This window comes from Lygodium microphyllum, chromosome 1, assembly GCF_053477565.2.
Source record: "Lygodium microphyllum isolate KBCC chromosome 1, Lygodium_microphyllum_v1.1.10, whole genome shotgun sequence".
Lineage (NCBI taxonomy): Eukaryota > Viridiplantae > Streptophyta > Polypodiopsida > Schizaeales > Lygodiaceae > Lygodium > Lygodium microphyllum.
Window position 1 is genome coordinate 104552972 of NC_141135.1, and position 13757 is coordinate 104566728.

General features: G+C 40.3%; 2 protein-coding genes across 5 annotated transcripts in view; one reads left to right on the forward strand and one right to left on the reverse strand.

The window, feature by feature from the left end:
- The window catches only part of LOC148041486 (uncharacterized), a 33023-nt gene extending 19436 nt beyond the window's left edge, over positions 1–13587 (forward strand). For both annotated transcript variants that reach the window (XM_087680076.1, XM_087680086.1), the window contains exons 3-4: positions 12535–12609; positions 12698–13587. In XM_087680076.1, coding sequence (XP_087536202.1) covers positions 12535–12609; positions 12698–12808 — 186 coding nt within the window. In that variant the 3' untranslated portion in view covers positions 12809–13587. The remainder of the gene's footprint in view (positions 1–12534; positions 12610–12697) is intronic.
- Positions 1–13757, reverse strand: part of LOC148041487 (uncharacterized) — a 28947-nt gene extending 15190 nt beyond the window's left edge. Inside the window, exon 1 of one of the 3 annotated variants that reach the window (XM_087680096.1) lies at positions 13555–13646. The gene's annotated coding sequence lies outside the window, so the exon portion shown is untranslated. Of the gene's footprint in view, positions 1–13554 lie in introns of all 3 variants that reach the window. The other 2 variants (XM_087680104.1, XM_087680112.1) reach the window with 2 other exon arrangements.

The following is a 13757-nucleotide window of genomic DNA, read 5'->3' on the forward strand; positions in this document are numbered from 1 at the left end:
TTTCATTTTGGTATGTTCCCCAATTAAAGCTCTTCCCTTTCTCTTTAAGTTGGTTCGTCATTGGAATAACTATCTTGGCATAATCTCAAATGAATCTACGATAAAATCCAAATAAACCTAGAAAGATCTGCAGCTCTTCTAGGTTTCTTGGAGATGGCCATTCAATAATTGCTCTTACTTTTTCTGGATCCATCTTGATTCCCTCTTTTGAGATAATATGCCCCAAATATTTGACCTCTTGTGTGAAGAATTCACATTTAGTTTTCTTCGCATAAAGGGAATGTGTTCTTAACAATTGGAATACTAATCGTAAGTGTTCCAAATGTTCTTCTCTTGATTTACTAAAGATCAAGATATCATCCAAGAAGACTACTACAAAGTGTCCTAGATAGGGCCGTAACACACTATTCATCAACTTCATAAAAGTAGCTGGTGCATTAGTGAGGCCAAAAGGCATCACCAAAAAATCATAATGCCCATATCTAGTACGAAATGCTATCTTAGGAACATCCTGTATCTTAATTCTTACTTGGTGATAGCCTGATCTTAAGTCAATCTTTGTGAAGAATTTTGCCCCTTGTAATTGATCAAAAAGATCTTTCTTTTTGGGCATAGGAAATTTATTCTTCACCGTTATTTTATTAAGTGCTCTATAATCAACACAAAGTCGCATAGAACCATCTTTTTTCTTTACCAATAAAATTGGCGAAGCCCAAGGTGAATTGCTGGGTTGTATAAACCCTTTATCAAGCTAATTCTTAATTTGTCTTTCGACTTCTTGGTGCTGTGTTTCACTTAGCTTATAAAGTGGTTTAGAAATAGGGTGTGTATCCCTATCTATGTCAATTGGGTGATTAACATCACCCCTATCTGGTGAAAGGCCGCTTGGTAAATCAGAAGGAAACACATCTTTAAATTCATCTAACAAACCACTTAATTCATTACTTACATTCAACTCACAAACATAAGAAAATTGTTGCTTTATATTACAAAAAGTAAAAGTGTCCTATACAGGAAGGGACCATAACATATATATCTTACAAGCTTCCTTCTTTATCAGCTTTTGAACTTCAATGGAACACATCAAAGGGCTATCAGATACTTCATGTTCACCTTGAATCACAAAAGTCTTACTATCCCTTTCAAATTCCAGTGTATTATGATGATAACTACGCTTTAAGGATGGTTCTAATCCCCATAGCCACTTCCTCCCTAAAGTAATATCGGCTCTTTCCATATTCATAATTTGGAAATCAAGCTTATCTTTATATCCTTGGATCTGGATTTCCAAATTGGATACCATTGGATACCATTGTATCCCATATTTTATTATCCTGACCTTGCATCATACGAACAACATATTGATGCTCACTCTTTTGTTGGGGAAGTTTCAATTTTTTGACAAGTGCATAATTTATGAAGTTGTGGGTGGCAGAGTCATCAATCATGACTCTAACCCTCTTTCCAGCCGTATCAATCCATGCACTCTAACTAAATCATGTGGCCCGAAGGTAGGTTGCCAAATAGAAGTTGACATACAACACCTGTGTTGTATATCCTTGTGCAAGACCTCTAAAGATTTATACTTTTCATGCCCCTTTAATTCCAAGGTCTGCACTACATGGATTTGTTTCTCTTTTCCCTTGCCCTTGTCCTTATCCTTTCCTTTATCTTTCCCCTTTTTCCTTTGAGGGCAATTCCAGGCAGCAAGGTTAGTGGATAGACGATTGAAACACAACCTTTCTTTTTTAGTCTTATCAAGGTCATCTTGACTTAACTTCGGCCTTGCATATTGTTTCTTTTCAAAGGGTTGTTTCTTACCCTTAGAAAATGGCATTTTCCTTTTAAATTTGCCTACAAATTTTGAGGCTTTAAATTCCTTAGACTTGGGATCTGTATCAGTGAGACTAGTGAGTGCACCTGGACGTGTGTTATCTTCATTGATTAATGCAAATTTAATTGCCTCTTCAAGCGTCTTAGATGAACTCCTTTTCACTTCCTTTTTACAGGCCTTATCTAGTCCCCTTATAAATCCTCGTCTTTTGAAATTCATCTATTACCTCCAATTTGAGGATTATCTCACGATATTCCTCGAGATATGTCAGCAAAGGTCTTCCCTTTTGTCTGACAAAATCCCAATCTTCCCAATTTCTTTCCATTTCATTTTCAAGAAGGAATTCTTTCAAAAAGACTGATTCAAATTGAGCCTAAGTTTCAGGTATTTTATTTACCTCCTTTAAAGTTCTCCACCATTTATATGCCTTTGGCCCCAAGGTTAAACTAGCCTCGAGCGTCTGAAGATGTGGTGGAGTATTCTTTAATTTATGCAAATCTTCCCATTTTTGGAGGAAATTAAAGATAGTATCTTTATTTCTATACTTTTCCTCCCCATGAAACTGAGGGGGTTTCATATCTTTTGACACTGGGTTATCCCTCAGCTTTTGGTGGGGTTCCCTAAAGTCTCGCATAGTCACATCTAGATCTTTTGATGAAGATGGAATGTTTGAGGTTTCTACCTTACCTTTATTCCTTTCTAGTAATAAGGCTAATTGAGATTTTATTTCTGTGAGTGCTCGAGTTAGCGACTCCATTTGAACCCCTTGTGCTTGCACACGAGCAGTTAGATCATCAATTGTTCTCGTGTAGCAAAAAATTCTTCCCATTGTTCTTCTTGAGTTTCCGTTTCATGGGGATCCACCATAGGATGGTCCCCGGAACTAGAGCCTTCGGTTACCCCCTCTTTCTCTTTCCCCTCCATTAATACATTGGACTTAGAAAGCAAATATAAGAAATTTGCGTACAAGATGAGGTACTTCCTTGATTACAGTAATAGGGCAGATGTCGATGGCCTTTACAGCTTAGTGATAGCAAAAGACGTGAGGAACAGTGCGACTTTCCTCCAATTTGAGCAGGTCGCATGGGAATAAGATCTGTCGGATAGAAACGCAGGATAAGGATGGGATTAAACACCCCCCCGCCAGGTCACGTATGAACAAATGGTGACCATTGTTGTAACTTTGAACGGGATTTCACCTGACTTGCATCGTCCCACCGTGATCGCGGGACGAGGACTACAAACGAAGCGTGATTGAAGCAGCTGAGGTGGAACTCAATCACATTTCGATGTGATGGAAACTACATTCGAAGCGTAGTTTGTGCGGTTGAAGGTGGGACCCGACAGGGGCGAAATCCTTTCAGTAGGACGTGGCCCGACTGCTCTTTCCAAGAAGACGACGACTGACGTGACCTGGCTCTGATACTAGTATTAAGTGCGGGTTACTTTTGATGCCCGTCTGTAATAGATGCGGGAGACTTCTCATAAGTGCCCCCTCTCAATTCTGTCATAAAGCACGAGAGACTCTTCTTTGTTTCTCCTCCTAACCACGTCTAGGAAGTGCTGGCTAGACTTCTCACTCCTTGTGTCTCTCTCGTCTGCCGTCTCCTTAAGGTGAGTTATACTATTTTAGCACTCACTCACTTCCTAGGCTCCCCTTGACCCCATTCGGGTGCCCAAGGCTCCTGTACGGTCTTCTCTCGCACCTGTTCCCCAAAGTATTACACCATAAATGTAACATCATCTAACTTATACCAAATATCTTGATCAATGCCTTCGGGCTTTACACTCTTGGTTTTTAAAGGCTTAACCTATTTCTTTGGAACCAGTACTTACCATATTTGCATCTTCCAATAGGTAAAATTTGTGCCATCAAGCTTTTAAATATTAAAAATAGTATTATTATTCAAATAATTAGCCATAATGATAGTATATCAATGTAAAATCCAAGAAAACAGGCTACTGCAAATGATTGCAAATCAGCCCACAAAACTCAACCAAAACAAGGGCAAAATAGGAGCGAATATCAGAGTATAGAGCTGTCTATCAATTGCAAGCAATAGATTGCCAAAGTACAATGTCTGCTATCCAAGACAATGATGAAAATTGTAATTACAACAATGCTGAAATAAAGACAACAGAATATGTTAATTGTAACCAGCCTTCCTCCTCGGATAGGGTGGTAAATAACCTAATTAAGCACTAATTACAGCAATCAACAAATTCACAAAATTGAAAAGTACACTTTACCATATAATCTTGGACATTGGACATCTTGTTGGCCCCAAAATTGGTACCCCTTTCAATATTTATTTAACTTAATTGAAGAAGAAGTTGATGTACAATGGGATGCTCCCAATCTCTTTCGCTATTCCAACTTCCCTTGTTGTTCAAAATGACCAGCAAGTCTTCAATCTGATTTGATTTGGGCAATCAATTGGCCTTCACCTGCTTTGATGGAGATGGAAAATGCCCCAAATTCAATTATTTGTTGGTCCCTCCACTTGAATAGGCTAAAAATAGCTTCAGCCTTGTTAAATCAAACTCTTGGAGCTTCCAATTTTTTGCACGCTTCTCGAGATTGCTGTTAAACCCTAATTTTTGCTGTAGATTAGAGTTTATAGTAGAGAAATTTGAAATTTCTCAGCCTTTGGTGATCTCAATGCTGTAATCTTCGGAGCAAGGTTGTAGAAAGGCTGGGAGATGAGAGAGAATGCCAAGGAGAGAGAAAATTCAGACTTTCTTCGCGAAGAATTGAAGAAAATCTGTCATTTACTACTGCTATCCTATCTCAACAGTTTGTAGATGCAAAGAACTAAAGACAATCAGTCATTTACTGCTGCTGCCTTGTCTCAACAGCCCGTAGATGCTGTCACCTACTGTTGATTGGTCTTCTCCTGCCCCTGGCTATCTCAGAAGGTCCTCTAGCGGCTGCAAATCAGACCAACAGCATCTCCTCCCTCTCTCTTGCAGGCTGAATACACTAAAAATTCCAGTCTCTAGCCTCTAAAGACGTTTTTTAGTATTGCATGGGCATTTTTGACAAGTGACAGCCTTTCCAAATTGTTTTTCCAGCATTATCCATAATTAAATATTAAATTGTAGTCTTTAAATACTGAAAATTAATCTAATAATTATTTTGGTGTGTTGAAAAATAATATGACTGGCCAATAATTAAATTGGCTAGGCAACTTCCATTCCCGAGTATCTTTGCATCATTTTTGACCATCAGATTAACATTATGTACCATTAAATGCCACTTCTCTAGTGTCACCAACTGACACTTATCGCTAAATGAATGACCTAAGTCAATAACTGGCACTAGATACTACCAAGTACATGTGCAACATAACTTATAGCAACTTTTTCCGTTGACATCCTGTGATTTTCTCGGGTCACGGGCTTGTAGATTTACTCTAACCCCAATTACACCGCACATGTGCAACATTTACTTAACCATGTGGTTAAAAATCAAGCCACATGTTAAGTGAGGTTTTGCATTGCCTAAGGATAGGAAAGCCATTCCTAACAAATGGATCTACAAAATCAAATTTCTGGATGGTATATCCAGATACAAAGCCAGACTTGTGGCTAAGGGCTATATACAAAAGGAGGGTATTGATTTTCAAGAAGTGTTTTCTCGTGTTATCAAAATGACCACTCTTCGAGTGTTATTTGCCATTGTAGCATCTATGGATCTTGAACTTGATCAGATGGATGTTAGAACTGCATTCTTGCATGATGATCTGGAAGAAGAGTTGTACATGAAATAACCTGAAGGCTTTGCTATATAAGGAAAGGAGAATTTGGTATGTAAGCTTAAGAGAAGCTTGTATGATTTGAAACAGGCTCCTAGACAATGGTATAAAAAGTTTGATGCCTTCATGCTCTCACATGGATTTAAAAGGAGTAGTGCAGATCATTGTTTATATATTAAAAAGGCTGATGATGGAAGCCTTATTATACTTGTGCGTGGATGATATGCTTATTGCTGGTAAGCGTAAAAGCCAGATTAATGCATCGAAAAGACAGTTGAATTCAGCCTTTTCCATGAAGGATTTGGGTGTAGCTGAGCATATTTTGGGCATGTGTGTGACACGAGATAGAGATCAATAGCTCTTATTTTTCTCACAAGAAAAGTACATCAGCAAAGTACTTGATCGTTCTATGGCTGATGCTAAGCCTCTTGGTGTACCTTTTCCACCTTATCTTAAGCTTAGCAAGGTAGATTGTCCAAAAGATGATAAGGCAGCCAGCTTTATGAAGGGTGTTTCTTATGCTTCAGCTTGTGGTTCACTCATATATGCTATGGTTGCCACTAGACTTGACATTGCTTATGCAGTGGGAGTTGTAAGCAGGTTTATGTCAAATCCTAGCAAAGCACATTGGGAAGCAGTGAAATGTATCTTACATTACCTTAAGGGCACACAAAGAAAATGTATTTGCTATGGCAAGGGTACGTTAGATCGGCAGGGGTATTGTGATGTAGACATGGCAAGTAACTTGGATAATCACAAGTCTACTAGCGGGTACATCTTTACCTTGACTTGTGGGGTAGTTTCTTGGTGCTCTAGATTGCAAAAGATAGTAGCACTCTCTACCACTGAGCTTGAATATATTTCAGCCCACTGAAGCTTCAAAAGAGAAGCAGCTTGGCTTGGTCGTTTGGTCAAGGATTTTGGGCTGCCCACCAAAATACCTGTACTTGGATGTGATAGCCAAAGCCCTGTACGCCCGACTAAGAATGCCATGTTTCATGCACGTACCAAACATATTGATATTTAGTATCATTTTATCAGATAGATTCTGGATAATGGTCTAGTCACCTTGACTAAGATCAAATCATAGGATAACCCTGCAGATGTTCTCACTAAAAGTCTTGCAAAGGCTCAACATGAGCGTTGTATTAGACTTGTGGGAATCGGTTAAAGGTTTGCTTAGGACCTTTAAGTGGGAGGTTGTTGGGTGTAAAGGCATTTTACACTCTCCCGTGTATCTCTAGTGTATATATTACTTCACACACGTGAACTCACCCTACCGGGCATAAGTGTACCGTACCCTAAGTATAAATACATTATTTTATTCTTTGTGTGTACCACACTAGTACACACCTATCCGTTGACTCACTCTCACACTCTCTCATATTTCAGCACTGTTCAGCACCTCGATTGATGTGCATGCTCTCTCTGCTTTCGTTCATCCTCATCACTCGGAAGGATTTTCATCATTCCCAGGGGGGAGGGGTAAGGTGGAAAAGAAAACATGACTTGAACTTCAAAACTTCAAACCGAATTTCAAAAGTAAAAAAGGACGAATAAAGGAAACTTGCACTTGAAGAAAATCTTTTATGAAATTCGTGCTTGGAATGTGTGGATTGCTTGAAGTATAAAAAGTTTCCATTCCTTATTGAAACATTGCACCATTCTATAGTGTTCGATCTTAAACTTTTTCTTTTTTTTACAAAAAGTACTCTCAAAGGAGCTAATTGTAAGTTGTTGTGCCATAATAGGAACTTAGATGGCAGACCAACTCCCGTTCTCAGAGGAAGAGCATAATAAGTACCAATTGGCCACTAAAACGCAAGTCTACAATCAGCTAAAGTACTGCAGCATCAACAATTTGAGAGAGCTGGTGAACAAGGAAGGCGCGGTGAGACAAATAGTCGACCATTGCAATCTCCATAGATACATGGAGAAAGTTGGCTAGAAAATTGACCACGGTAGATGAATAGAATTCCTAAGAACTTTTGACATAAGAGGAAACATTGGCACGGTGACCATTAGGTGAGGTGAAACCTCTAGAAAGGTGGAAGTTGCCCTTAATCTAGAAAATTGAGGAGAAGGCACTAGGATTAGCAGAGAAGCTGAAGAAGAGGCGAAAAAGGGATGTATACGTGATGTCGGGGATGTACAAAAAGAAGTTTATACTAATGACGAAGTCAGCCTAGCTGATATTCCGGACCCCACTATTTGATTGCAGGCTAAAATAATGCACACTCTTTTCTCAAGCCAAAGATATAACACTCTCATGAACAAAATAGGCTTACCATTGTTGGAGAGTTTTGCAACCAACATCTTGGACGAGGTAAATTGGAACGCCTACGTTTGGAAAACAATACATGCATCGGCAAATGTACTAGCCACAACACTAAGGGTGGCAGAAGGTGAGTCTCCGGCTACAACAACGGAGTCCGAGAGGAAACAATCTGCCTCCAAGGCTTCGACTGTAGGCTTTGGAGGAGTGTTAATTGCCATCATTCAGGAAGCTCTGGGGGAGGCGGAAAGAGAAGTAGTAGAGGAGACCTTGAAGCTGCCATCAATTTGAGAGGAGCATCGCTCTTTCATCCTAGTAAGCCCAACCATCTCACTTTCAATAGGAGAACAGGGGAAAGACGAAGTCCACAAGGAACAACAGGACAACATGGAGAGAGTTACTAATGAAAAGGAGAATGACCAACCATCTCAACAACAAGAGCGAGAGGACAATCAGTGAGTAACAAGGCTCAAAATTGTTGAGGCAAGGGGGGAGGAAAAGATTACTCTCAAAATCCCCATAAGAAGAACTCGATCCACTTCCAAGGAGAATAGAGAGTTGTAAAGGGTGGAGGAAGAATCTAAGAGACTAGTAGAAGAGCGTAGGAAAACACAAGAAGAGGAGGATTTAAAAAAAAAAGACCAAGGGAATAGGAGGAGGAGATTGCTCTAGCAAAAACAAAATCAAAGTTTTAGCCTATATATTGTTCCATTCTGAGAATGAACGCCTCTTGGCGGAAAGCACAGCTGCGCCTGCCAAGATAGGAATGGTGGAGCAATAACGTGTATTCTTGAGCACAGCATTGAATACCACGCAACTGAGAGGAGAAGAGACATTGGAACAACTAAAAAGAAAAGTAGAGCTAATAAGGAGGGCGCTGGAACATGGACTCCATGCCACGGCACCCAAGCCCAGCACCGGCTTGGGAATAGAGAAGCAACGTGCTCACCTAACTCAACTAGCTTAACCACACGGGAACTCTTTGTTCTAGAGCTTGGGGCGCCAAAACAACAAATGCAGCCATCTCAACAGGAGCCACTGGAGCTGGTCCGGGAAGAAGGGCTTGGTTTTGAATCAGATCAATAAGAGAAAGAACGAGAGCAGGAAACCAAGTCCCCTTTTGTGGCTACAAGTACGGTTAGAAGAGCAAAGGGCTATATACAAAGCCATGCATTTCTTAGCAAATCTCTTAGGCCCCCTCAAAATGTAGCTATTGAAAAGCATCACCATGATGTTTAGTGTGCTCCGTCCCAACATATCTTTTAAAAAAAAGGGAAAGAAAAAGAAAAAGAAAAAGAAAAAGAAAAGAGAAAACAAAGCAAAGACCCACACAAAGTAAAAATAAAGGAATAACAAGCTTTCCCATGTAATATCAGAGTGTCACAAACACTGCATCTAGGGGTTCTCAAGTTAGATGTGTCTGGTGGCCTCAGTCGGCCGGCTCTGTGCCTAATCTCCTAGCCCTTCCTATTTCCCACTTTACAAAAAAGAAAATTAAAAAGATGTAGGGCAAAGCGGAAAAGGTGACCCAACTAAAGAAATAGGAGGAAAAAAAGCCAAAAGTGCAAGAGCAACCTTAAAAGTTCAGGGCAAGCGTAAAAGAGGAAATGCATATTTTAAATATAAAAGCACATTCTAAGTCTTTGTTAAAGAGCGCTAGGCTTTCTCCTATGCAATTTGTAAATGTAGATGCGGGCATGGGTGAAGGCATAATGCAAATAGAAAGGGAATAGGAAAGGAGAACCTAGGCTAAAATGGCCGGGCATGTAAAAAAGGGATGGGTGCCCAAAAGGGATTAGGGTTTTGTATAAAAGGAAAAAAGTGAATGAAGAAGCTCATTCTTGTGTGTGGCCAAAACTAGCTCTCCTCTTCTTTTTCTTCTTGTTCTTGCTTGCTTGAGCTTGTGCTTGAGAGAGGGAGTGTGAAGAAATGAGTGTGTGAGTGTGAGGGACCGTAGTAGAGAAGCTTTCCATGTTCTCCTCTCTTCTTTTTCTATTCTTTTCTTTTTTTCTTGTCTCGCTTGCGGCAATGGAGCATGGAGCTTGGAGCTTGAGGATCGAGCTTGCTTGAGCTTGCACCTTGGATCGTGGAGCTACTGGAGTGCTTGAGGGAGGAGGCAACTCAATCGAGTAGGTAAGCTCACTACACTCGTAGGTGTGAGAGCGTGTATAGCTATGTGAGAGGTAGCCATTGCACTTGGCTTGAAATGCTTGAAACAATAAGCGGTTTATGGGTCTTGGCGGTCGAGTGAGAAGCTCCCATAAACATCATTAGATTTATGCACAACATTTGATGAGAAAGAATCAATTATACCTTCTTCAAGTAGCTTTTGTCGAAGGGCTTGTCTTCTAAGCTTCTGTGAGTCATAATTAGTTGCAAGTTCTCATCTGTAATAGAATAATGACGTATATCTCAAATGTAGTTAGAAGGATCTCTGGTCGTGTCGGAATCTTATGGAGTTAGCATGGATGCCACTCTTGCTCAGTCCTCAACATAGGCTCCTTTGGAGACTAAGCAGGTGTGAAGTGTTTGATGCCATTTTCCCTTTTGTAGTTCTTGCTTCTAAGACGAGCTTTTCAATCAAGGACCTAGGTTTCTTTAGTGAGTACCTAGCTTTGGTACCATGTAAAGAAATGCTCTACCATAGAAAACACAACACAATTGTACGACAAACACACAAATTGATAAAGAAACATAGTTAGGGTTAGGGTAACTCAAAGACAATGAATACAGTGAAAGATAAAAAATGAATATTGAATAGAATACAATGCTCAATGCAGCAAACACACTATGCAGGAAGAATGGTAACCCCCGAACCCTCATGTCTCAAGGACCGGGGTAGAGAGTATGAACTAGATAGTGTGTCATACGTCGACAAATCCCAAAACGCCAAATGTGTTTGGCAGCAACAAAGGCAGCAGTAGGATGTTGGATTAGTGATAGACAAGCAATAGACAGGCTGAAAACTTCAAACGCAGTAGGGAGATGAGGATATGGCAGCTGGTGATGACCAGAATCAGCAAAATGCATCTCCACGTAGCAAGAAAGGTCAGATGGCAGCAAGATGATGAAAACACAGCCCTATGGGATGTCGGCAGCTGTAGGCGACAGCTGATCAGGCTGAAATGCAGCTTTTGGGGTGACGTGCAGCAGAGCAAACACAAGAATCTGGTGTAGATAGCAGCTGCCTTGATGGCCAGCAGTGAAGAGAAGGCTGGAAACAGTCGAATTCTGTGATAGAGGGCTGAGAAGCAGGTGCCTGACGGTAGATGACAATGGTGGACAGCTCAGGCTGAGATATCCTCCGTGAACGGGGTGTGCACATCAAAGCTCTAACACTTGCAAGCTGCAAAAATGAGAGTGGCTGGATGGAAGGCAGCATGCCTACTTATAGAAAGTTTGGGTTTGCCTGATAAGGTTTGTGCTTATGGGACACATACACTCTCTAGGAATGCATTTTTGAAAATATAAAGGTCTAATGCATTATTTAATCATGTTTTGGGGCTATTTTAATGAAGCTAATGTATTTTTAGCTCAATGTGTCGTTGGGTTAATATAATCATCAGTTTTGATGGTCTTACCAACCTTCTCAAGCTAACCCATCAAATCGATAAGCCATTGCACTCGATCAGAAAGGTTAGGTGCTTCAAGCTTATATTGACAAGCTGTTCTTCACCTTCACTGTGAATCCAAGATTCTCTGCCTTCACCTTCATGTGCTTATAACCTGCTGCCTACTTGAAGCCATACCATCTCCAAGGTTCATGTTTTGTGATTGACAGGCTTGGTAATATATATGTAGCCAAAGAGTAATATATATACTAAGTCACTGTGAATCCAAGATTCTCTGCCTTCACCTTCATGTGCTTATTCACCTTCACTGTGAATCCAAGATTCTCTGCCTTCACCTTCATGTGCTTATAACCTGCTGCCTACTTGAAGCCATACCATCTCCAAGGTTCATGTTTTGTGATTGACAGGCTTGGTAATATATATGTAGCCAAAGAGTAATATATATACTAAGTCACAGTGAATCCAAGATTCTCTGCCTTCACCTTCATGTGCTTATAACCTGCTGCCTACTTGAAGCCATACCATCTCCAAGGTTCATGTTTTGTGATTGACAGGCTTGGTAATATATATGTAGCCAAAGAGTAATATATATACTAAGTCACAGTGAATCCAAGATTCTCTGCCTTCACCTTCATGTGCTTATAACCTGCTGCCTACTTGAAGCCATACCATCTCCAAGGTTCATGTTTTGTGATTGACAGGCTTGGTAATATATATGTAGCCAAAGAGTAAACCTCAGCTTTACTTAAGTACTTACTGATTTAGTTACAAAGGTGAACAAAGGGGTGAAAGCCATAAAGTCCAATATCTTAAACATATAGAAACTGACTACTTAAAGCCGGATTATTTGATTGTTTGCAGCACAAATCTAATTGTCCAACATCAACTCATATTGTAAATATAGTACCTGACATAAGTAGAGATTCATTTCAACCACTCCAAATGAGTACCTATGCATGTGTTTAGGTATTTTGTCTAGATGTTTTCTTGGCTGGAGTTTGAACTACCCTTATGTATTAGTTTTTAGAGCTGCTGTTTCAATCCGCATGAAAGGCGTGTAGATTTCATCAAATGATTGACATTGTTGCAATGCAGGGAGTTGCAAGGAAAGGTCTCAATATTTTGCTTGGAGGACTTTGTGCTTTTTCCATTGTGGCCTTTCTCCGCTTCGTAAGAAGTCTTCTACGCTTATTCACAGTTTCATGAATCTTAGTAACCTGATCAGTTGTGAAGTAATGTTGCTTTGCACCTTGTGCAGGGTATCTTGCCAAGGATCAAATATGGACCTGCTCGGTACTGGGCTATTCTTGTAGTCTTTTGGTTTCTTGTTTTTGGTGTTTGGGCCTCAACTACAAGAACATCGCGTTAACACTTAAATAGGGACTCATTGGCTGCTTTTGTCTGCCCTAAATATTTTTTGATTATTAGTGGCTTCAACAGTAGCTAATGGGCAGGAAAATTGTGAACTTCTCAATCAATTTGGCAGAAACCAGGTACTAAAAGCATTCCACCATGATGCCCAATCAAAGGAATGTGGAATGAGTGTCTTTGAGAACTAGGGGTCACATTCTATGGACTCTATCCCTGTACACCAATATACTAGGGGTCACATTCTATGGACTCTATCCCTGTACACCATGATGCCCAATCAAAGGAATGTAGAATGAATGTCTTTGAGAACTTGGGGTCACATTCTATGGACTCTATCCCTGTACACCAATATACTTACAGAACATGCTACTCTGGGGGCGGGAGACACAAAAGAAAGATACATAGAACCATGACCCAGGTTTCTGCACGGAAGCCATAATCACAAAAGTTGGATATCCAATAGAGATGTAAATGATAGAGGCTCGTATTTCAGTAATCCAGGACCAAGTTTTTGTATGAAAACATATTCAATTGGGTGTCTAGAAAAGGTTGGAAGCGACAGAGGCTCTGATTTCATTAATCCCATCAAGGACCCCTCTCTCTCTCTCTCTCTCTCTCTCTCTCATATGAAGAGTATTGAGTTAAAGGACTGTGATATGTACAAAGAGCCTTCTAGCCCACAAAAGAAAGCTAAAAGAGTGTTAAAAACCAGTAAGGCGCTACTAGCTAACTGTAGAAAGATACTTAATGAAGGAGGCTGAATTCAAGCAGAACGGACGATCTCCACCCGTTGAGCTACCTGGATGCTTCGCAGCTGAATCAAATATGAATGCATTACATGCCCTCGAGGTATACCAAATGCCCAATCGAAAGCTCTCTCTCTCCCCATAATGTAATGGGTTACTCGCACTCAGCACTAGGATCCCTGCAAGTGCAGGTCATTAGGG